The sequence below is a fragment of the Siniperca chuatsi genome, linkage group LG4 (assembly GCF_020085105.1).
Source record: "Siniperca chuatsi isolate FFG_IHB_CAS linkage group LG4, ASM2008510v1, whole genome shotgun sequence".
NCBI classification, from domain to species: Eukaryota; Metazoa; Chordata; class Actinopteri; order Centrarchiformes; family Sinipercidae; genus Siniperca; species Siniperca chuatsi.
Genome location: NC_058045.1, coordinates 22,191,951 through 22,216,209, shown reverse-complemented (window position 1 = coordinate 22,216,209; position 24,259 = coordinate 22,191,951). Strand labels below are relative to the sequence as shown.

The 24,259-nt window shown below is 40.3% G+C and overlaps 1 protein-coding gene across 1 annotated transcript; it reads left to right on the top strand.

Moving 5' to 3' along the window:
- The first annotated feature begins 2,767 nt into the window (after nt 1-2,767).
- Nucleotides 2,768-24,193, top strand: n4bp1 (nedd4 binding protein 1). Its single transcript, XM_044193470.1, has 12 exons — nt 2,768-3,528; nt 6,887-7,114; nt 7,692-7,865; nt 9,773-10,281; nt 11,137-11,494; nt 11,969-12,304; nt 13,143-13,378; nt 19,231-19,361; nt 19,859-19,955; nt 20,653-20,760; nt 21,506-21,607; nt 21,819-24,193. Exons 1-12 carry the CDS (start codon nt 3,217-3,219, stop codon nt 22,192-22,194), a joined length of 2,967 nt encoding a protein of 988 aa, XP_044049405.1. The 5' UTR covers nt 2,768-3,216; the 3' UTR covers nt 22,195-24,193.
- The last annotated feature ends 66 nt before the right edge of the window (nt 24,194-24,259 follow it).

Genomic DNA, 24,259 nt, shown 5'->3' with positions numbered 1-24,259 from the left:
TTATTTTTTCACTAGAAATGTTGCAAGGGTAGGATGAAATAAAATATCAGTCTAAGGTGAGGAAAAAAATTAAAAACCTTCCCCTGCTCACCCATAAAAGTCAAACTACCCTCCCTTCAGACAAACTAAACTTACATAACCCTCATACTTTTTTGATCCCACCCTGCCCGGCCCCCCAATAATTTTTGTACAGTCCCTTAAAGGCATTTACCCCTAAATGTGACAACAAATAATGGCATGGTGACAGTAGCAGAACTGATATATCACAGCTCAGCAGCAAGTTGACTCTTTTTACTAACTGTATTTTTGAACATGAAGGTCTAGTGACCAAAAGCTCGACATTATTATAAAACACTTGCATTGGATGTACAGAGCCTTCCATTCTCCATGTTTGATGCTGTTAGCCTTCTCATCCATGAGTGTGATGATCTTCTCAAAAGTGCATAAATGATGCAACTCGATTTTAAAACCATTTCAAGCCAACCGGGTCAAATGTTCCAATCGCCCAAAAGTTTCAAGAGTGATAGTAAGGGTGGAAAAAGGTGGGTGAGACTTTAAATGAGACTGTAAATGTAGGTCTGCTGTAAGTGTAGGTGCAGTGTCAGCATAGTGATGATATGATAAGCTCTGAATGTATTTAGTGGAGGATGTGGTTTAACAAAAACAATGAATTTTCTATTCAGCCGTTTGTCATATTGTGTAGCTGACTAAATAAAACGTGGGATGGCACTTACCAGCTCAATGGCTACATAGTTTCACTCACCCTCCTACCCTTTCTTTTAAATTGAGGCTATGTAACTTTAAGTTTAAAGTTGAATTCATAAGCAATAACACACCCTTCCTCAGTTAAGTACACTCAGGGGTTTTGCCACGATAGCTTGGTCTGGTATGACCAGTAGCTTATGGTGACCCTTAATCTTGAAGGACAGATATATCAAGTATTGTGTTTCGGTAAAATTATGCGTGTGTCTGTCATGGAGGGAGGGGATGGATCAGCGTCACATCCTCACCACATCTACTGTTGCCATGGAGAATGTAATACAACGTTTGGACAAAAATATGCTCTCAGACTACAATCATTCAGATTTGTGGAAATGTTTGACACTTTGACAATTTATCATTCTTGCTTGTTGAAACAAATACAGAATGACTCCAGAAGGGGAGGAGGCCGGAAAACATTTTCTGCACAACAGGATGAGATTCATATGAAAAATGGTGTCTTAGGTATTAGAACCGCAAAATGCTACAGTAGGATTTTTAAATTTGTACAGCATTAATGACCATGTCTGGCAGCAGTACAGTTCAAAAATAATTCCACATAAAATGCCATCACTTGGCTTCAGTTTGTGTTTGTACTTAAAGCTCATAAATTGGTTGCTGCTTGTATGCTTTGTAAGCTGTGAAGGAAAACAAGAAGTTACCATTAAATACTACATTCATGTTACGCATAAGCGTGAATAATTAAACTGGTTTCATGCCAGTTTTTTTGGGTCATGTCAGCCTTGTTTTGCTTCTATTCCAAAAAATCATTAAACACATGGGTATTGACATCAACTCACTTTTAGATTGGATACACAGCCTTGTAGATGACATTGGAGTTAAAGAGGTGTGTGTGTACATCTGATTTCCCTTTTTTTCCATCTCAAAGCCATGCAGTGCTGAGTGACAACAGATGTCTCTTTGTCCTCTTTTTCGCTGTCTACTTCATATGTCTGTCCTTTTTCTTCTCTCTCATTCTATGTAACTCTTATGATGTCTTTTTTTTCTGTTCCTTATTGGGTTTGTGAGCCTCTGTCACACAATTTCTCTCAAAACATGTCTGTCTTTTACCTTTATTACATCACAGAAGTGGTACATTGAGGCAACATCTGAAGGTCAGAGGAGAACATTTGTTACCAGAAAAAAACAACAACACAGAACTGATTGTTCAAATAGCTGAAATTGACCTGTTTTTGTTCACACACGGTCAAGTTTGTGGTCATTTGGTCATGGATGGTATCATTAGTTTTTAAGATATATCAGTACCCTGCACAAATTGATATAACTGGCATTATTTATTAACTAGCTCTTAAGTTAATACATTTCCTACTGGCTACGGCTGGACCAGCTTAAAACAGTGGCAAACCAAAAAAATGGATTAAGACTGTTGCTGTGTCTGTGCTTGTGCAACTCTACTGAGCCCACATGGTTTAGCCAAATGGTATCTCTATGGTGTCACATTATATACCCTGTTCCAGCCCATGTCCAACTTAGTCCACATTTAGCCCTTTGTAATAATGTTAATTTTAATTAATTCTTACCAGAACTATTTAAACAAGTGTGTTCTGATGTATGGACTGTTTGTTGTTGCAGTAATAATTCTATCATGTTTATGCCCTGTATATGCAGCAATATTTCCTGCAATCTGTAGGAGCTACTGAGTTTTGTTGCGAAATACTACACATTAAGGGATTGGCAAATACCAACCCCATGCGCCAAATCTGGTACTTCATCAAAATGATTTGATTTGACAAATTACCAAAACCATGCAGTGAACCTGTTTTTTGTTGTTGCTGTTGTAGTACACGGAACAGTTGCCTTCTTAGCCCAATTGGTAGTCCAGCCTTGTCGACACCCAGTGAGCAGAGGTGAAAAAGCTGGTCTAAGGCTAAAATAACTGCCGACCCTTGCTGTACTAACTGCAACAAGCAATGAATTCGCAAAACCACGAGAGGGCAAAGCTGCGCATCTTTCGGCTGTAATGTTTTTGGATTGTCTGGCCTATATTCACTTTTCTTCGTCAACCAAGCAGCCATCAGCCGCTCATATTCTCACATAGACGCTGTCTAACACGTATTGATGGTTCTACAAAATTGAGTCTCATCTCCCAGGATCTTCATCTACGGTGTGATGTCGTAAGAATATTGGTTACTCTGCGTCTTGTTTTAACAACACCCTGACAGATAAGCATCTTGGAGTCGCTGTGCGGGGCACGCTTAACTGTCGTGTTTTGATGACGCCATCACTGGGACTTTCCGCATACGTCACTCGGGGCTTCCGAGTTATTAAGCTAGTGCTACCTCTGTGTTCATGTAGTTAGACGCTGTTAACGTCGTTTCGGTGCTTCGGAGTACACACCAAAAGAGACCATGAAAACGGCAAAGGCTCTTAACGTCGCCGAAAGGTTTGAATATTGAGACGTCGTTGTCAGGAGCGACGGTAAGACTGAGAGGCGGAATGTCAACAACGCGGCCCCTCCTCGGAATGAGACGAGTCACCGAGCTAACGTGCCCGGAGCAGCCGACCAGCAGGCTCCTTGCGTCAGCCGTGAGGCAGCAGCTAGAGGCCCCCACCGTGGACGAGTTTACGGTGCTAGAGGATAAAGAAGAGGAGCTGAAATGTGCTAAGCCCCGAGTGGAGCAGGTTTTCAAAGTAACGTTCACCATCATCGGTCTGTTGGACCATACTGGTCAGCCGCACGGTAGCAAAACATCACGGCAGATATGGCTGCAGCTCAGAGGAAACAGAGAAGACGTGTCAAAGGCAAAAGTGAGTTCTGTAGTACAGTTTCACTTGTATTTTCTATATATACCAACAGTCCATTGTCATTGTTGTTTTTTAATCAAATATAACACCAAATAACCACCACGCAGGTAGTACCGCCCACTGTCCGTCTGTTTTTGGCTGATGAACGGGTGCAAGTGTCCCGTGATTGGCACCAGTCTCTGCTGTTTTATCACACATTTCACCAACAATTATCTACTTATATAACATCAGAGCTGGGAGAGCATATCGTATTGAGATTATTATGTTTGTGTTTTCCTTGTCTTTAAAGGCTGCACCTCAAAGTGATAACTTTGTTAAAGTTGTTGTAGCTAGGAGATAGCGTTAAACAAAGAATGTCTCTTTCCTCTTTGCCACCACATCCGCAGTACAAACAGGGTTTTCTTAGACATAATATCACCCATCCCTTTAGATTAGATATTCTATTCTAAATTGCAGTACAATAACAATGGCAACATGTTACAGGCTACATTACTAGACAATCTAAAGAAAGTCATTAGGTGTAAAACTTAAGTTTAAATTGGCATAATACTTGAACCGAGATAAAACATTATGTAACAAAGTGTGTAGTCTTTGCACCACCATTTAAATGTCAAGCAACCATAAGCTAGAAGTGGCAGAAAGTAATTAGTTGAGAGTTCAGTTGTCTGCAGTATTTGAAGCAAACATTATATATCAATAAATCACAATATATTGCTGTATTTTTTTGTTTGGCAGTATCATACATATGATAAAATCTGAGCATTTAGAAAATGTATTTGGCTATTTTGGGGATACATACACACATATAACAACATATTGGATGACTGTATTTCTCTCTGTTATCATAGAATTTCTCTCTTTGTGTGGACGTAGTTATCAAGGACAGTATATTGTGCTAGTATTAGTTACATAACCCTTACTTCCAAATAAATATTTTCTGGCCACAAACTACCATCTTATAGGATTTTGGGTTCTGGGGATGTCCATATGGGAAGTTGAAGACCATCTCAAATTGCTTCAAAGGCTCCTGGTGGGCTTCCTGGTCCACTTTGGTTCAAAACCATCAAATTTGACATCTAAAATTGTGGGACAATGTGACAGCGCTCTTAAATAAACAATGATCAGACAGTGTGACTGCTCAACTGACTCAACTCGAAACACACACAAACACAGCCATCAATTTAAAAGGCACCTGGGCCTGAGATGCATTTAGAGATTATACACTACACTTACACATGCAAAATAGCTGTCAGCACCTGTAGCATCTATTTATTCTTGTGTGATTTCCCATGCAAGAGCATCTTTCACACTTCTGCATCTTGTGTCATGAGTCTCTCTTTTGTGGGTAAGTCGCTCCCCCTGTAATCAGCTGTTCCAAGCTCTGCCAGTCAACCGAGAATGTGATGTGGAAATGGTAAGTCATAAATGGCTTCCTGCATAACCATATCAAGTTATGTTGGTGCTTCCTTTAGTTTGGGAAATCACAGCCTTTTTTGAAATGTAGTTTCACAAGAGAAAATGCTGCACATGATTGAAAAGTCCTAATTGTTATTTTCTCTTTCAACAATCAACAGTTTGCAGCTGCTTCTCACAGCATCAGCAAGTGGGCAATTTAAAGCTGTCTGCTGGACTTACAGAATTGGCAATACAGTTTTTGACTGGCTGTATTTAGTTTTATTTGAAGTGAATCAATGGCTAGCAGCCAGGTATTTGGTGCTTATACCTGAATATGTCATCTTTTGCTTTGTAGTGTATTTTGGCTTTGACTAAACAGAAGGAGAGTCAGTTAAGTGATGCAAGTAGCTTTTATGTCTCACAGGTTTCTATGTTAAATGGAGAGTCACTGAAATAGAAAGTATGTTGTCATATTAGCTTCTGTCCAATCAGTCACATCACTACATTATACTGGTTTGATAACTTAAATTGATTCCTTAAAACATAAGCCATTCAGTTTCCCTTCTATAACTGAAATATGTGATTCTGACCAGAATCTAATTACTAGAGCTACTTGCATCTTGTTTGATTGGTGTGGTGTGTGTTTTACTAGTACAGTCCCTAACTGCCAGTAGACTGTTAGCAACCCGAATACTCGTCATTTCTTTCATATAATTGGGAATAAATTGTTGTGTTTTTTATGATGTCCACTTCTACAAGACTGTAGATCCACTACCCCAAATTGCAAATTGGGAAAATTAGGTTGGATGAAGTAAAGCTGTAATAATTTCTTGTTAAAGGGTTGATTTACAAAAAATGCACTACAGAATTATTTCCTGGATGTATACATGTAGGCTAAGTATATAAATAACTGTATGTATTGTTTGATTTATTTTAATATGAATTTAATTATCTGTTATGTTCTATGTGTATAGCATGAAGGGACTACAAACTCATTTCATTATACAACCAAAAATACATTTATAAATACTTACTGATAAGCTCATGGCATACATAATTATACTTTATACTTAAAAATCACAAAACTAAGTAGATTTACTACAAACTAACTAAAAACCAGATTTCTATTTTTTGTTGTATTTCTTAGTTATTAAAAACATAAAGTACTAGCACCTGGCCCATTTGGTTATTGCAGAGGGCCAGACCTACTGGAAATACCAACTCATTTTATTGGTTGTTTGATTTTAAAAGCCAGACCCAAATATTTGTGATCTGGTTCTCTGTCAAGTCTGACATCCTTTCTTTCATTCTCTCCCACTGCGTCATTGTTGAGTCATTTAACATTCTCAGTACTCAGCTTCTTTTTTTTTTTTACACATTAACACTAAAGAAATGTGACATAGTATCTGTAAGGAAGTTTCTGCTCCCACCTGCAGCTGATTCATCCGAACATTTCCCATAGCCAAGAGATTCCCTGAATCAATGACAAGTGTTTAGTTTCAGCACGTGTCAGCTCTACGGCAAGAGGTGTGTGTGTGTGTGTGTGTGTGTGTGTGTGTGTGTGTGTGTGTGTGTGTGTGTGTGTGTGTGTGTGTGTGTGTGTGTGTGTGTGTGTGTGTGTGTGTGTGTGTGCTTCTGAACTAAGAGAGCACATATAAGCAATTTTAGCTTTATTCTGCTCAAATCACAGATATATTTTTAGGAGCATGTGTCACCAAAAAGCCTGTTTTGCTTCTATAATTTTTACCAGATCATTTTTAGTAGCTAATGTGTGCTTTTGTTGTACTTTTTTAAAAGGCTCCATCCATTTTCATTGCTTTCTTACATTCTTCAAATGTTCCAGAGTTTGTCTGTCAACCTGCAAAAAGCTGTTCCCATCATATATAAGAATTATAGTTGTTTTATTAATGATTCTGTTGTTCAATGACATGTTGTTACAGTTTTTTTTTTTCTCCTTGACATGCAGGAATATATTCGAGGACTCTGCGACCCCGAACTGCAGAAAGAAGAGCAATACCCAGTGGACATGCACTGTATTTTTGCTGGTGCCCGGGGCCTCTTCCTGGACAGGCTCATACGGGACACAAGTGCAGAAGTTGTGGTGCCTGAACCAGGCCGCCTGCGGTTGTTAGGCCGGGCTGAACCCGTAGTGATGGCCCAGAGCAGAGTTCAGCAATTTGTAACACTATTCCAGGTATGGATACTAATAATCTGTGATCACACACCATTTTATTATACAGTAGTTTAGGACTCTTTTTTTAAAGTGCAGAACCTGAGAGCTTTAGTGACAGGACTTTTCTGTACATCTGTAACATGTATTTTGAAATTCAGCAGTTGGAGAAGGCTTTACAGCCACATTCTTAGTCCCATTGAAAACTTTTAAATCTTCCAAAGTAGGCGTGAAACAATTACTCTATAGTCAATCGACAGCAAATTAATGGGCGGTAATTTATTTAACATTTATATCATTTTCACATGCATGCCAAAATTAGCTGGTTTCATTTTCTTATATGATAGTAAATATAACATCTTTGGGATTTGGACTGTTGGTGGGACAAAACAAGCCTTTTGAAGACATCACCTTGGGCTTTGGGGAATTGTGATGGGCATTTTTCACTATTTTCTGACATTAATAGACAAAATAATTAGTCATTTAATAGAAAAATTAATCAGCAGATTAATTGATAATGTAAATTATAATTTGCTGCACACCGTATTTACACTAAGTGGTACAGCACACTCAAATCTGTGTGTGTTTGTGTTGTATCCAGGAGAAGCGAAGTCTGCCGAGCGACAGAGAGCCCGCAGTGAAACGAGCGTTCAAGTCCTTTGTGGAGGAAAGGGATGATAAGTACACTATGGAGCTTCTTCTGCTGCCCAGTGCCCTGAAGGAAGAGTTACTGGGACTCGCTCATAGTCCCACTACCACAAACACATCCTCCCTGGTTAGTGTATACATTTTAAAATGTGGTTTATTACAGTGCAGCATAATAACTGTGTCCAGCTGAAGCTTCAGTTCCCTAGAGTGCCTTTGGATAACTGCAGCAACAGTCAAATGTATCTACTGGATAGTTGGGATTATAACCTCATACTGTATGATTTCTCAATGGCTTGTAAGATTTTAGGTTTTGAAAGGTGAGCTGTCCTATTCCTGTCTGGGCCGTTGCTGCACTTCAAAATGTGGCAATATGTTGAAATCCCTGGGCAATGTATGTGTTCTGCTACTGCTCAGCCAAAAATCTACAAATTCTTATTTGTAAGAGTTAGTGTAGTCATAATTTGCACCTAAGGTGTTAAGAATTCATGCTAAAACGCATTTATGGTGTTTCATGGATTAAATAAAGAATAGGCATCCTTTCTACATAGTTATTGTCTTGATTAGATGTATTGGGGTGAAATCTCTAACCCTGACTGAAGTGAATTTACTTCCTGCTCTTATCTGTAAAGCAGAGACTTAGCCAAGTGTAGGCCTGAATAGGCCCACAACAACTAAGGCAATCTCGGCTTTACCACCATCACCTCAATCCAGAGTCTGCGGGGCCACAATCGGATTTGTCTGCCTGATGAGCCACTCGCCCAACCTGTACCGGCATTGTTTCCCACAACTGTTATCTCTGGAAAATCCTGTTGCTTTTCCAGACAGTGGTATGATCAGTTCAAGTGAATCAAGTACAGTAAGGAAAAATATGCAATCTTTTGCAAAGCCTTTAGGCATTTTCCAGAGGCTCACACTGATTTGCAAGAACTGGATTTAGTAATTGGAAATTGACAAGGATAGCTGACTCCAAACATAGGAAAATCAAACAACATGCAACTGCTCTATCTAAATTGGAAGCTTACAAGCAAAGCCACGGGCCACAGAGTTGTTAAGTCATTCACAGTGACGCTAGGAATATGAATTTTATAAAGAGAAACGGTCAGCAGTCTAAAGTGGTAGTGGATATTGATATGCTGTGTGCCAAACAAGACATTCTACTCGGAGGACACAGGGAAACAGAGGAGACTCTAAATGGAGGGAACTTGTTGTTCAAGTTTATTGCAAAATGCGAACCTGAAGTTGAGAACAGGTTTAAACAGCTCCCTCGAAATGCCCCTCTTATGAGCCCGTACAGAATGAACTGTTGGTGGAGTGTGCAGCCACTTTGTTGCACATCACGTACTATGCAATACTGGCTGATGAATACATCTGATGAATCTCACCGCCTTAATTTGTTTGGGGGGTTTTTTCTGTCTACACCACTGCTGTGAACGCCTGTTTGTCCTTGGCTGCAGGATACCTTTTTATATTGGTTACAACAAGGCAGGTTGTTATTGTTCCTGTTCTACAGGACACGCTTATCTCCAAGAACTAAACATTTCTGAGACTAAACAAAGCTTGAGACATGCATGACCGCTGACATTGTTCTATCTATGTTGTGGCCTAATCTCAGGGTCAATAAACATGTACAAATTAAACATTACAGGGCGTTTAAACATAAGGCTGTCCAAGGTATGGAGAAAGTTGAGCATTCCTGCTGGTGTTAAAACTTTACACGGTGAAACATTTTTCAGTGACACATCAGGCCTGCCACAGAAACTTCTGATCTTTATGATGTAGGTGTGCCGTAACTTATTAAACAGCAGAGTAGTTGAATAACAAGTCAGATAATTTTAGCAGCCGTGTATTAAGTAAAAGAGAACATTTCATGCCTTATTATTTCTGACACAAACTCTGGTTTTGGTAAGGAAACCACGTAGGGCAGACAGGTAAGTACAATAAATGAAGCATGGCAAGTGTTCATGTTTGAGGCGGTCTTTTACTGGACTTCTTAACTGTGGTGATTTGCCATTGTGTTTCCTCTCCCACGCTCAGCTCAACCAGACGCTGCATCCCAGCATGGCAGAGGTCGAACAAGACCGCTCGCAGAGTAGCACCCCTGTGACGGAGCTCTCCAACCGCATCCTGGACACCAGCTTTGAGGAGAAAGGGACCGGAGCAGTATCTGTCACTGGAGGCGGTAAAGCAGGAGGATTGATGGGATTATGTTCTGAGGCCGTCCTGCTCAACGGCACTCGGCCCTCACACAAGCGGCGTTCATCTGAGAGCGAGACTCGGGACACAAAGAGACAGTACTCTCTGGAGCGGAGGGACGAGTCGCCGGAGAGAGCGAGAGAGAGGGAGCGACAGAGGGACAGAGAAGGCCGGGGGGGCGGTAGCAGCTGTAGATCCAAAACCTCCTCTGCTTCATCATCCCTCTCCTCTACAGCAAAAGCAAACACAGTAGTCGGTCCGATCATGTTGGACTCCAGTGAAGGAGTCTCAGATGACGGAGAGGCAGTCAGTCCAGAAACCAACCTCCGCTGCTTGGTCAATTTCTTCAGGTGAAGGTCATAATAGTTTGAAATATGTACAAAGGAATTCATCATTATTACTTTAGGGCTATTAGGAATTACTTGTTATCCGAATTATGTAGTCGTTGGTCAAGTAAAACATGGGGAGTTTAACTTCGTATTGAAATTTTCTATTCATGGTTCAATCTATACAGGATTTTAGATCTTTTTCTCTTGTGTGCTAAAGGATTACAGTTGTCAAGTCAGTCTTAAAACAATGCTCATATCCTCATATGTGCATAGAAATATTTAACGGTTGCTGTAATTGTTCCTCCTGTCCATACTGGCCGTGAAGACATACCTTCATAATGCGATTTCAATGTAAAAGAAGGTGGTCAAAATCCACAGTCATCGTTCCCTGCAAAAATACATGCTAATGTTGACCTGAAGTTCATGAGGCGTTAGCAGACTGAGTTAGTGAAATTAAGTGGGTACCATCCTATGTTGATGGTTTTTAGTCGACATTTCCTTTGTGTTTCCCTGTTCAGTGTTTGTTGTTGAGCGGCAATGGTGGTATAGTAACAAAAAGAGGGAATTTTGTACTAAAAAGACTGAAAAGAAAAGAAAACAATCACTTGATTGTCTGGAATTTAGAGCACAATTTTGCACAAAATAAGGACTGTGAAACTGTCCCCCATCTCATACACTGGAATCACATTAGGAAGGTATTTCCTCACAGCCAGTATGGACAAGATGAACGAAGATAACAGCCACCAATAACTCTGAGTGTACATATGGGCATGTGAGTTTTGTTTTAAGACAGTCTTGAAATGTGAACCTATCCTTTTAACTCTGCAACACCTGTCTTACTACCAAATAAAACATTGTTAAACACATTTTCTTCAGAACCATGGGTTACCAGCAGGAAGTGGTGGAGCGTGTTGTCAAGGAGACAGGACAGACAGAAGATACTTTCCTCGTTCTGGAGAAAATCGTTGAGGAAACAAAGCGTTGTGAAGAGGGCTCAAAAGTAGGGGAAAAAGAAAGACGATCGAACTCTGTGCGCTCCCCAGACACTCCCTCCTCGTCGTCCTCCTCCATCTCTACCGTCTCTCGATTCAGAGAGAAGGAGCGCGAGCTGAGCAGAGTGTTGGTTGACCCGGGCAGGTCTAAAGAGAACATTAAGCCCAACCAGCACAGTGGCAGCAGTAACGGTCTGGGCCATCGTAGGCAGTGCAGTGGCAGTGAGACCAGCACTCAGCAGGTACACCCCTTCACAGAAAGACTGTTGCTTCTCAGTTCAACATTATTTATTTTTTCTTTTTGAAGGTTTGAAATCATAGAGAAATACAGTCTAGATGGTGATACGTTGCTTCTTTGCATGATAAATTTCAGATAATATAACTAAAGTACTTTACCAGGTTTGTTCTTTCATCTCACCTGTGAAACCCAAATTTAATCTTTCACGTCATTTCACATTTACATCTCTCATATTTTAACTTCCATGAGACATTTAAATGTTTTCTTCAAAGCCTTCTTCATTTTATCTTCTACCTTTGTACTCTGATCTGTTTCTTATATTATTTCCAACAAATTGCTTCACATCTTATGACCAGACTTATTACTGGATCTTGAATATTAATATTAATATTAATTGAGACAGCAGAATTGTGTAATGAATGCTGTTTTTCTCCCAAAATATAGAATTTTTAAAAAATCATGTCAAATCTCATTTCAGGCAATCACTATCAAGAGGAGCTCTAGTGCTCAAGGAGGAGCAGGAAACTACGAGGTTATTACCATTGACGATGACGATGAGGTCATTCCCACGAATACCAAAACAGCAGATAGTAGGATGTCCCGGATGATGACAGTGGCACACCTGGACACCCACTCAGGATCCAGAACAGACTACTTGGCGCGGGGAGGGGGTGGAGTTTCACAGAGGGACTACCTGTCGAGGGGCGGGACTCAGACTTTGGGAGGATCAGTGAAAGTTGAGAGTGTGACAGCGCTGCGCAGCACGCCTCAGTGGCTGACTGCCACCACCACCTCCTTAGCTTCGACACCCAGTGTAGGTATTACCTAGAAGAACCCCTCCACTCAACAATGTGTTTTGCTTTGTTATTTCACGTAGATGTTTGACCTTCGCTGTGCAGAATAATGTCTGTGCAGACATTATTCTGTGTACACATTAATGTGCTGAAGGAGGAAAGTTTCTCTGTGCTCACCTTAAAATTGAGTTGGAGACATTTACCTACGAGATGATTTGTGACATCACAACTAGATTGGAAGCCAATCATGGTCCAATATGAAACTTGTACTAGTGTGATGAGAAAACTGGACGTCGCACATAAGAATGGACTTTTCAGTGAAGTAGGAGACATTGTGTGAAGCAGTTAAACCTTTAAAATGAAAAATATTTGTATTCACAAATTCTTGATTTTTTTTAATGAGGGAGGAGTAGATTTTTAAAAAGAAGAACTTTTTTGTGTAAAAAGAACCTAGCAAACAATATTATTCAAAGCAGAGGATGTTTAGGTCTTAAAATATGTCTGGAGTGTTCTGGTTTGTTTTTTGCATGTTGGTGCAGCGTTAAAGAGATTTGTTTCCTAGACTCCTGCTGGATTTGGGAATTTTTTGAATATCCTGGGAGAGTCAGGGACCTTGACAAGCCAGTGGTTGTAGAATTACTTCACAATTAGTCGGTATTTCTACTGATGAATCATTTCTGGTTGTCCACTTGATGTTTAAATAATCAGTTTTACATCTGGATGAAACTGGAATGAGCTGTGATAAACATGCCCACTAATGGCAGGGACTTGGATGGGTGGTGTTCTGATTCATGTCATGAATCACTTCCTTGTCTTTCTGTTATTTTACCAATGATTTATTTTTATTGTCCTCCTCAGTCAGCCCAGCCCATCACCCGGCCCTCAGCCTCTCCCTATCAGACTATCAGCCACATGGGGTTTCATGGGGTCGGGGCCAGAACTCCTCCTGCAAACGACCCCCCGGCACCTCCGGTGACTGGCTTGGCTCGTTTCCATCAGTCACTGAGGACTCCCTACACTCTGAAGCTGCCAAATGAGCCGGGACGTAAGGAGCTCAGACATATAATCATTGATGGCAGCAACGTAGCTATGGCGTGAGTCTGCACCACACATACACACACACACACAAGCAAACATAAGTTGTTTTGGCCAGAAAGATTAAACAGGCATTAAGCAGGATCTATCCCTACATGGATGTATGAGAACATATATATTTAGGTAAAAAAAAAATCTGGCCTTTTCATACCAGGCAGGACTATACACACAAATTATTACTACCAAATTAAAAAAAAGAATCTAAAGAAATATATTTAGTGGTGTGTCATGGAAGTTGCACACCAATGAGAAACTTTCTTGTGGCAGAAAAAAAGTCAGAACCAGATTATGGTAGATTATGTCTCTATGATTTGATGGACTCTGCACCTCAGCAAAGTGAGTTTGATCTGTTTAAAAAATCTCTCATCTGTGCATTTGGACACTTATCACACCTCTGACAGCATTGTGGGTTTTAGTTGGGGGATTTTTTGTTTATTTTTGCCTAGTGTCTGCAGTACACATAACATTAGCTCAGCTCAGAGGATATTGGTGTCACATCTGGTACTTTTCGGCTTGGTTTCCTTCATTGAAGGCACATTTTTTAAATGTAAAATTAAAAATGCAGAAAAGGTGTGGAATGTTTACATGCAGAAATTCAGAAATGTCCTAATTTTGTCTTGCTTTTTTTCATATTTGCACTTCATGACCACGTCATGTTGGTATGAAATTGTTTTAAAACTTTAAAACTCCAGCTCTGGTTTAAAAAGCAGGATATTTATGGAATTCAACATTCTATCAACTATCTGTGAAAATCAATAACAGGAAACAGTCTATTGCTGAATCTCTTGTTTGGTATCGACATGCAAAGCACGTGGACTGTAACCATAGCAATGGTAAATGTAAGTTTTGCAGTGACAGGCCACAGAGGTCTGGGGTTTACTGGCACTTGTTAACAAGGCTTGAAGTATTACCAGTAGCGTAGTTGTGACGGGGATGACTCTTGATGTTTTTATATGAATCACCTATTGGTTGTTCTGAATATTATAAAGACAAAATACCAGGTATCCGACTCTGGTGAAGCATTTCTTATTGGTTTGAGTGTAAAGACAGAATTGTAGCTCATGTGATGACAAATATAATACTACACCTGTAGTGTATGCCCCACGTTTTTCCTTTTACATATGAAGCCATCACCCTTCCCATCAACATTGCCATCATCTTCATCATCATCAGTTAAGGTCACACACACACACTCAGTCATTCTCTCAAACTAAACAAACCACCTGTTACAGTGCATAGGTCGCAGCTACAACCTTATTGTGTAGGTGCACCAAAACGTATCCCACGCTTTCACATAATGTTGTTACTCATCATCTTTTGTGTGTGCGTGTGTGTGTGTGTGTGTGTGTGTGTGCCCAGCAGAGTGAAAGCAGTTGTAACAACATAATATTGGTGAGTGGGGGTGTACTACGGGGGTGTTTTTGAGAAGAAAGGTCTTTTCTAGTAAAAATCTGTTTGTTGCACAATTTCTGTATAAAACAGAAATTACAAAGAGGAACTTTGCTGTCATCTGTGTTGTCAAAAATAAGTTTTTAGCCATAATTTAAGAATGAATTGTCATCTAGTTGCTAAACTAGCTGCTCTACTTACTAGCGTTAGCAGTACATTAATTTGCAGCTGTCTACCTTTTGCTCATATAAACCTAACCAGCTAGCTAACGTTAGCTTTCATTCACCTCCATGGCTAAATTAAGCCTCCACCTCCATGGCTGTGAAGGGAAGCTAACATTAGCTAGCTGGTTAGGTTTATATGAGCAAGAGGTAGATAGCTGCAAATTAACGTAACGTTACTGCTAATGCTAGTAAGTAGAGCAGCAAGCTGGCTAACTAGATTAAAATGAAACCAACCCACCTTGCCATGGCTTTGTCATTTGCGTATCCATGCACCATGAAAAACGAGCTAGACTTCTCGACTAGTTGAGGAAACTGGCAGCACGCGCCACAGTAGATTTTCATTACGTTCTTAGATGTGTCATATTCTAGCAACTTATACTCATGCTTCCATTCACTCGCACATTTTTGTTGCCATTTAATTTTTTCATGATCTGCCTTTTGTCTTTCTGGTTCTTCTGTAAGGATCGCATTAGCAGTTTGAGTAGGCTTAGTAAACCCATACATGAGTAACCCCAACGTAGCCGGCTAGCTAGCCGGCAACGAGTACTGCTCGCTGGCTACTGCTGAGGTCAAATTTAAACTCCACGCAGATAGAATAATAGAATGTTGAACTAAAAGACGCGAAGGAATCTGTATGTTGGTGGAACTGTAACGTTACGTTGGAGAAGGCTCATGGTATAGGGATAAATGTTGGTGGCCACAGGGGGCCACCTACATGGAGTATTTGGTGGCCACAGAGTAACTTTTTGTGGCCACAGCCCATGGATCATGGTTAATTTGGAACCCTGATATATGTTAGTGTTTCACAAACTAGTTAGCAACTTACTGTGAAGAACACCGCTTGACTCTGTCCTCACCACTGTCTGCTCAGCGGTGATGCCATCGTAGCGCGCTCTGCTGGACAACTATGTGATGACACCATTTTAAATCACCACAAGCATTGCTTTCTGCATTATATGTTCTCTGAAAAAAAAGTTCTGTAATCAAGTACATGTGTACCTGTTTAGCCAATACATCTATGATAATCCCTCAATCAGTTTACATGCATCATCAATATAGTGATAACTTCCATTTAGCTAAAAAATGCACATTATACCTTTTTTTTTTTCAATTCCTTCTAAGTATTCACTACATATAATATGAGTCTGGACAGACATGAATGTAACCTACATCTTGACTGGTTGGCGGAGGCATAGAGCTGCGGGGCTGTAATTCTAGTTTTTCCTCACTCTCGGCTGATGTTTCATCACAGTCTTCATCCTGGATGACCATGTCTTGACATCTCACTTTCAACCACTTACTTTCACGTTCTGTGTCACTCCCACTTTCCCTCTCTCTTTCCTTTCGTCCCTCCCTTCTTACCAGAAGTATGCATAAACAGAAAAGCACGGGTCACCTCTGACTCTATATCTGTCATACAGGATGAACGATTTCGTCATTATTGTATTTATTAGATCATGCAAAGTGATACACACAGTTATAAGTCTGATAGTCTGTTAAAACCACGGTACTCCCCTTCTTCTACTCTGTAAGATTACAGACAAGACAACAAAATATTGTAAACATTTTCATGGATCTGTAAATCCACTTGTTAATAGTGTTTTGTTTTCTTTTTGTTTGTTTTCTTTTTATTGAAAACAAAAGGCCCCAACTGCTTCAAATTGAAGCAGGTTTGAGGATCAGGATATGTCCTGATCCTGAAAGAGGTTATTAGGTCATTTAAACTTATTCTAATGAGTTCTGAGATGTTTTCCCTCATCAGGTTACGTCCGGGTTTCCACGGTAATTTTACTGGTTGCATAATCTCTTTCTGCTGTGGTGTCATTCATCACTTTCTCTTTCAACAGTCGGTGGAACTTCCCTTGAGTTTGCATTGCAATATCAGACTTCATAGTGGAAAATTTCCATTGACTTTCACAATTCTCCTCTTGTTTTCAGGAAGAACATCTCCGTCTACTCACCCTCCTTTGTGGTCACCCACATAAAAGATTGTTGTTAGCGTTTTTAATATGGCTTCATGTTGAGGCCAATTAAGTTTATGAATTGTTTTTCTACCTCGTCCACATTCACTGTGCACTGTATTTTTTTTCCTGTTTGGCCGGACCTACGTCACTTTGCTGGAGAGCTGCTAAATATTTTGTGTCACACCACTGACTGTAACAAGCAGCCACAGAGACTGTTTACTGTGCGTCTCTGTTTCGCCACAGCTCATGTGAGGCCAGATTGCTGATCAAGATAAGTAACCCAGTGGACAGGGAAGTTGCCAGTAGAGACAAAACTGACAGAAATTCACATGACAAGGAAAAGGAGAGAGTGAACAGAAGCTCCATTCATAAGGCAACAATTTGACCATGTAGAACAGTTTTTAAAATTATTTCTCTGAGAATGTCAGTTTGCAGAATACTCTTCCAGCATTAGTCTGACTTTTTTTTTATTCACCCTACTTACCAGTAGCCATATCTACAGTAATTGGCCATTCAGTCCAGACTTGTATTCCATCACAATGAACATGTGAAACTCGTGTGAAGACCATGTTTTTCTGCTGCTAAATGGTTACAAAACGCTTTCTTAATGTACTGCATGTCATTTCAGATTTGACACACAAACATCAAGAGTCAAACATTTCCCCTGAAAATAATCCTGTTCACAAGTAGATTTCCCCAACATAAAAATAGGATAAATAGAGCAGACATCTGTCTTTGTAGTGTCTTTGAGGTGTAGTAATGAGGCAGAATTTCCTTTAACGCATACACCTGACACCATCAAATAAAGTACCGAAATGCACAAAAAACATTTGAAAATAAATCATGTTCAAGAATGTCATCAGTGTTTTGGGTCTGTGTCTTGTAGCAGCAGCAGCCAGCTTCCTGCTCGGTGAGGCTGGCTGCTCTCATGGAGTTTCTCATCTCTGTTGTTGATTGTGTTGTTTTGTGGTTTTCTGTCTTAGCAACCCATTTGTTGTTTTACAGCTGTCTGACGTGCGCATACAAGACCACGCACATCACCACCGGCAATCTGGGTCAACTGATAGTGTGACGTGCAGTGTGTGTGTGTGTGTGTGTGTTCGAGTGCTCCTTTCTATTGAGTACAACTAAAATAATTGCCAGGTTGGTCATTACTTCTGTTGCCAGGGAAAACTGAGACCAGTATGACGTTCAGTGCTGTCCTGTTAATATTAGAAATGAACGTCTGTCGCTTAGTGACGTCATGAAGACCTGATGAGATTTCAGCGCTTGCAGCACTGCCCTGTTTGCCTAATTCCGTCCTTCTTCTCACATTTTCTTGTTTTTCTTCCTCATTCTGATTCTCTAATGCCCAGAGGTGCTATTGGTGCAGGCTCGACAAAATGGTAGAACGTTGTTAAGTTGTGATTTCTCTTGTGGTGATGTAGTATGTAGGGATAGACTGATCCAACTTTTTCTTTCCAAATACCAATTCTGACTCATAGTATCTGCCAATACGAGTACCAATTTGTATCTAAAGTAATATAAGGTCAGAGATTGCTGTGGCACTACAAACTGAGTTGGTGGCCGGCCAAGACTTAATGAATGTAACTAATAGCAGAAACACTGAATTTTTATTGAGACATTGACAAAGAAACTGTTGTAATGTGGTTCACATCATGGCCGATACCCAATCTGCTTGTCAGTATTGGCACTGATACTGATCGCATATATCGCATTTGTAGAAGTATGCTGCCCACTGGTTTTGGGATTTTTTTAGGTGTTACAGGAGCTCAGCCTATTGCTTAAGATACCGTGTTGCGTTCAGTACAGAATCTGCGGGCTGTTCTTTGGTTGCCGAATAACAATCTCTTCATTGTTTTCGCAATGCATAAATGCGTGTAGGGTGCATTTTTATCAGTCGTGGACCTCAGCTGTTCGGACAATGTAAACCGTAGTGTCATCAAACATATTCCTGATTTATCTTTGTAGCGTAATCGTGCTACCATGAGTTCCTCTTGGCCCTGAGACACCACGCTGAGACCAGGGTTTCAGTGTACGTTCTTTATTAATTTATTTCTTTTCTGTCCACACGCTCTTTCTCTTCATCTGTCCTTTCTCCAACCGCCTCTCCTTCTCTCCCCTTGTGTCCAGCATGCTACTGTATTTAAGGAGAGAATAATTAGTTAACCGGGTTCAGCTGTGCCAATTATCTCTCCTACCCATACTCACCTCCACAATCTTATGTTCCTCCTCCTCACTGTGTCCCTCTTCTTTTCATCCCCATCTCTCCAGTCATGGCCTTCATCGGTTCTTCTCCTGTCGAGGAATAGCGCTGGCTGTGGAGACCTTTTGGAGGCGGGGCCACAGAGAGATCACGGTATTTGTCCCTCAGTGGCGTCAGAAGAGAGACCGACTCACAACAGGTACACGTGTGCAGGTGTATACAGGGCAGTCTTCAAGTAAAAGAACAGTGATATGTTTTTCATTATTTTGGCTATTTACTCCAGTGCTTTGCATTTCTAATGAAACAGTGACAAGCAGGTTAAAGTGCTGACTTTCAGCTTTAAGGGTGTTTGAGTGTGTATAAAAAGGGTACTTATCTTTTTAAACACACTGAGGTTATAGTGTTGACTTCAGCTTTAATTTGACCTAGTGTACACAAATTCAGTGTTCAGGTACAGAGCCAAAAACAACAAAACTGTCCTAACACATTCTTTTACATGTTACTGTATCTGGTTTAAAGTGGAAAAATAATGTAAGTTTTAGGCCTCCTGGTAATAAAAACTATAAAATTGATTAATACACCATTGAACCAACTTTTCAACCAATTTGTGTGCATGTTTGAGCATGCAGGATCTAAACCGTGTGTGTGTGTGTGTGTGTGTTTTCTTGCTTTTCTATTTTATTATTTTTATTTCAGAGCAACATTTTCTAAACCAGCTAGAAGACCTGAGACTGCTCTCCTTCACTCCCTCCAGAGAGGTGTGTGGCCAGAGGATATCCTCTCATGACGACAGGTACACACACACACACACACACACACACACACACACACACAGTTTTAAACCATTGATTAGACCAGACATCTTTTAGGAGCGAGTCCACCAATCTTGAATTCTTTATTTCTAGACAGCAGTAAGAAGGCAGACAGAGAGGTGCAGCCATAGAGCAGTGGTGGGGAACACATGCTTCTCCAGAGCCGGGGATTGAACCACTCGGTTATCTCTGTGCGTTTTGGTTCCATTATGAAGTTATCTTCTCCTACGCAAATATGTAACTCTGTGTCTTTTACTCTCACCCCGCCGCCCATCACCAAGTCATATTGTGTTTTCATAATAGAGATGAGTAAGCTCACTAACTAGAGGACAGATCCAACAGATAAAAAAGTCAAATAAAAATAGTGGTGTATTCTGATTTTAAATACTGCAATAACTGCTCTGTTTTGTGATTTTGGGAAGGTGTTTAGGCCAGATCTCTCAGCAACTTAAACTTGATCATCAATTATATCAGTCCTCACAGATTTATTAGGTGATTTTGTGTTAGGGGTTAGTAAAAATGAACTAACTTAAAAACTCATCCTGACTCAACACACAAGGTGTTCCTCTACCAGTGGATTCCCCTCTGTGGGCTGTGGCGGCCAAGCTAGGAACAAGCTTCTGACCTTTGAACACAGGGAAAATCCTGAGCGTCTAATCCAGTCTCTCTCTCTCTCAGGTTCTTGCTCCACCTAGCAGAAAAAACAGACGGGATCATCGTAACCAACGACAACCTTAGGGACTTTGTCGACACTTCGGACACCTGGCGCAAGATCATTCAAGAGAGGTGATTGTTTGTTATGGATACATAGCTCAGTCAGTCATTCACTTATATGTTCCATTACCCAACATGATACTGGAAAGTCCACCGAGGCAGACTGCCAGCTGGATGACATGTTAAGGGTGTAGTTTTTATTTACTTCCTGTTTATTTACATGTACCAACAATCTTATCTTTAATCTGATAAAATCCTTTGCTTAATGGAATAACATCTTCATCTTGATTAATAATAACGAAGAGTTATGTGTGGATTGTCGTCTTTCAAAGCTTTCTTTATTAAAAATGTTTATCTAATCTAATACACAGTTATATACCGCACCAGCAGAGACAGGGAGTAAAGGGAGACTTTGGATGTGTCACCCTCTTTTGGTTGTTGTGCAGCTCAAAAATCTTAAATCACGTCCCACAAACTTAAGCCCCATTTGTACAGGAAACCAGCGTCTCACACATTGGTTCAGCCTGTGTCTGACCCATGTGATGCTATACGCTGGTTGCCTCCATTAACACAGACTGCAGCTGTACTCTCCCTCATGCATACTCTGTCTCTTTATCTTGCTGTTGTGTTAGACTAGTCTGACTAGTTCACACTGACTAGTTTGACTTGCATTTATATTTCACTTTATTTATTTATATATATATATATATATATATATATATATATATATATATATATATATATATATATATATATATATATATATATATATATATATATATTCAAATTATTATATTTCCTTCCTTTTCACCTATAGGTTGCTTCAGTTTACTTTTGTAGAGGACCACTTCATGATCCCTGATGACCCTCTGGGGAAAGACGGACCTCATCTCGACATTTTCCTGTGTAAAGACAACAGGTATGTTTTTCCTGCAGATGTGTGTAAGGTTTGGGCCCAGAGGAAACCTGTGATATCTGTGCTTTTTCTGACTCTAGTGACATGTAAATACTTGCATTTATACCTTTTTGATGACTTCATAAATGTTGAACTATTGTATTGTGTTGCAGTAAATGACTGGCCTGTTGCACCTTTCACACTTTCCTCCCTCCTTCTCCATTTCTTCTGTCAGGAGGGCTCCAGTCACTCCTCCCCCTCTGAGACCCCCTGACTTCCGGCCGTCCTCCCAGCAGCACCAGCCGGTTTACGTCCAGGCCCTCCACTCTGCTTCTCGGACCCCCGCCTCCACGCCCCGGCCCCCTGCCTCCCTGATGCCCCACCCCACAGCGCACTGGCCCCACTCTGGTCCCCCCGAATGGCACCCGCCCCGCCGTTCCCCTTCCCCCTCGCCCTCGCCCCCTCCCCAGCGGTCACCGGGGGAGACGTCAGAGCTGAAACGAAAGCTGTATGACATCTTCCCCGACCAGAAGCAACGGATCGACCGCATCCTCAGCGACAACCCGTACATGAGAGACCTGAACGCCCTGTCTGGGCTGCTGCTGGGATAAATAACACACATAGTACATACACACACATGCAAGAATATACGTGAACTGTACGTGTAAGCATAAAAATAATTTATTTTACCATTTCTTCCAGCCTAGAGGACATGGAAAGTTTTGTTTTTAAATATTATTTCACATAAAGACTGATCATCAAACTAGCTGCTATTGGCAAAAAGTATTTTTTTGAATGATGTTTTTTTTTTTCTCTCCCTCCTCCTTTGCTCTCAAATTGATTAAGGTGAACAACACTGGTGTCCACAGAGGCAAAATGTTAACAAATTGCCATATTTTCCAAGCCGCAAAGTCTATATTGTTCAGATGGTAATAAATCATTGCAGGTCCTTGACAACAGTCCAGAGGTTCCTTGAATGTGGGACCAGCACTGGGAGCAAATGTTTTGGACCAACAGCAGTGAACTGGTCACATGTGACAGTGGCTCCAGCTCAGCACATGATGGGCTTCTTCTGCAAAACCGTGTTTATCATCAGTCTCTAACACCTCTCTGAATATACAAGCTCTGAGCTTTTTCTGGGCAAAATCTGGGACATTGACAGTTTTTGCATGTTTTAATTTTTTCAACATATTAGTTATACACTCGGGCAGTACCAGGTTATTGAACTCAATATCAGTGAGCAGTTCGGAGTCATTCGACATCAACAGGGACGGCTGAGTTTTAAAGTACCACAGATTGTTTCCATTTCCTTGACAGTGTACTTTCAGGAAGCATGATAAGATCGCTAGCTTTAGCATCAAAAAGTGACTGTTAATGTTGGACAGAAATAGTAGTAGACATAACTTTAATTTCAGTTTTGCAGCTAACCACATTAAAGAAAAACACCTTTAGGCATGTGTAAGGACAATATTTTGAGGCTGTATAGATGGGCAGTCATAACCATGTGTAGTTTTCTCATTCTTTAGCTCACTATATGTATATAAACAGGCTGAATTAATCTCACTTAACAGTCCATTTCCCTAATTAAAGCAGCACTGCCCATCTCTATCCCTTTAAAATGTTACCTATATGGCCTTCACTTCAAATTATTGCCTGGCTGAGTCTAGAAGATGCTTTAAACACTACCAATTGTTACTAAAATGTTAAAGCAATAACAACTAACATATAAAAAGTGTTTTTCAAAAGGACCATGCTTTTTCAGCCAGGAATCTTGTTTTTTTAAATTGCCCACAGTGATTATGCATTACATTAGAATTTCATTGTGTCGGCAGAAATTGGCTGAGGAAGAACTCTGGTGTTGAAACTGAATTTGCTGCTCTGATATTCTGTGCTTGACGAGAATTTGAAATTTGGTTGAATCTGTTTCCCAGCATCCGTTGTTCCAGTTAGATACACTGTTAAACAGCGTTTTCAGGAGGATGCAGTCACTAGTTCTGAGATGCGTTGTGAGTTATCTGCCTTGGTCTTTAGGCAATACATATGTCAGTCCATGTGGCTTTGGATGGAAACACTACAAGAGTTTGGATTTATCCTTTTGTTGAGCCAACTTACATTTGAAATCACACACGATACATTTGCTCACCAGAAAAAATCTTGCAAAGATGAGAGATTTACTTAAGTTACATTTGTAATTAGTGTTTAATAGATATATTTAATGCACTGAAGGTAAGTAATGGTGTAGTGTGTGAAACAAGGTTTCATTGATGAATCTTCAGAAAGCTTAAGTGTTTTTTTACCCTCATACACCCAGAGAATGTGGGCCACAGCTTGCATATTTGATGTGCATCTGAGTTTTGTAAAATACAAACACTTTATTTCCTTGTAATAAAAGAATATGCACAAAAACTTTACAAGGGGTCAAATAATATATGCTTTATTCGTACTTGCAATGTTGTAAGGATTACTGAAGAATTTTGTTTCCTCTTGTATTAAAATTCTTTTGTGTATATTGATTTTTTTTGTAAATACAAGCATTTTTGGCTACAGTGCACATATGGTTTTATGTATGTGAAAAAACAAAATAAATGCGGCAGTCCCCATAAAACTTTTCGCATGGCTGTACAGTGCTTGTTGTTAACTCACCTGTTCTCTCATCTACAGTGTTCAGATTATGGT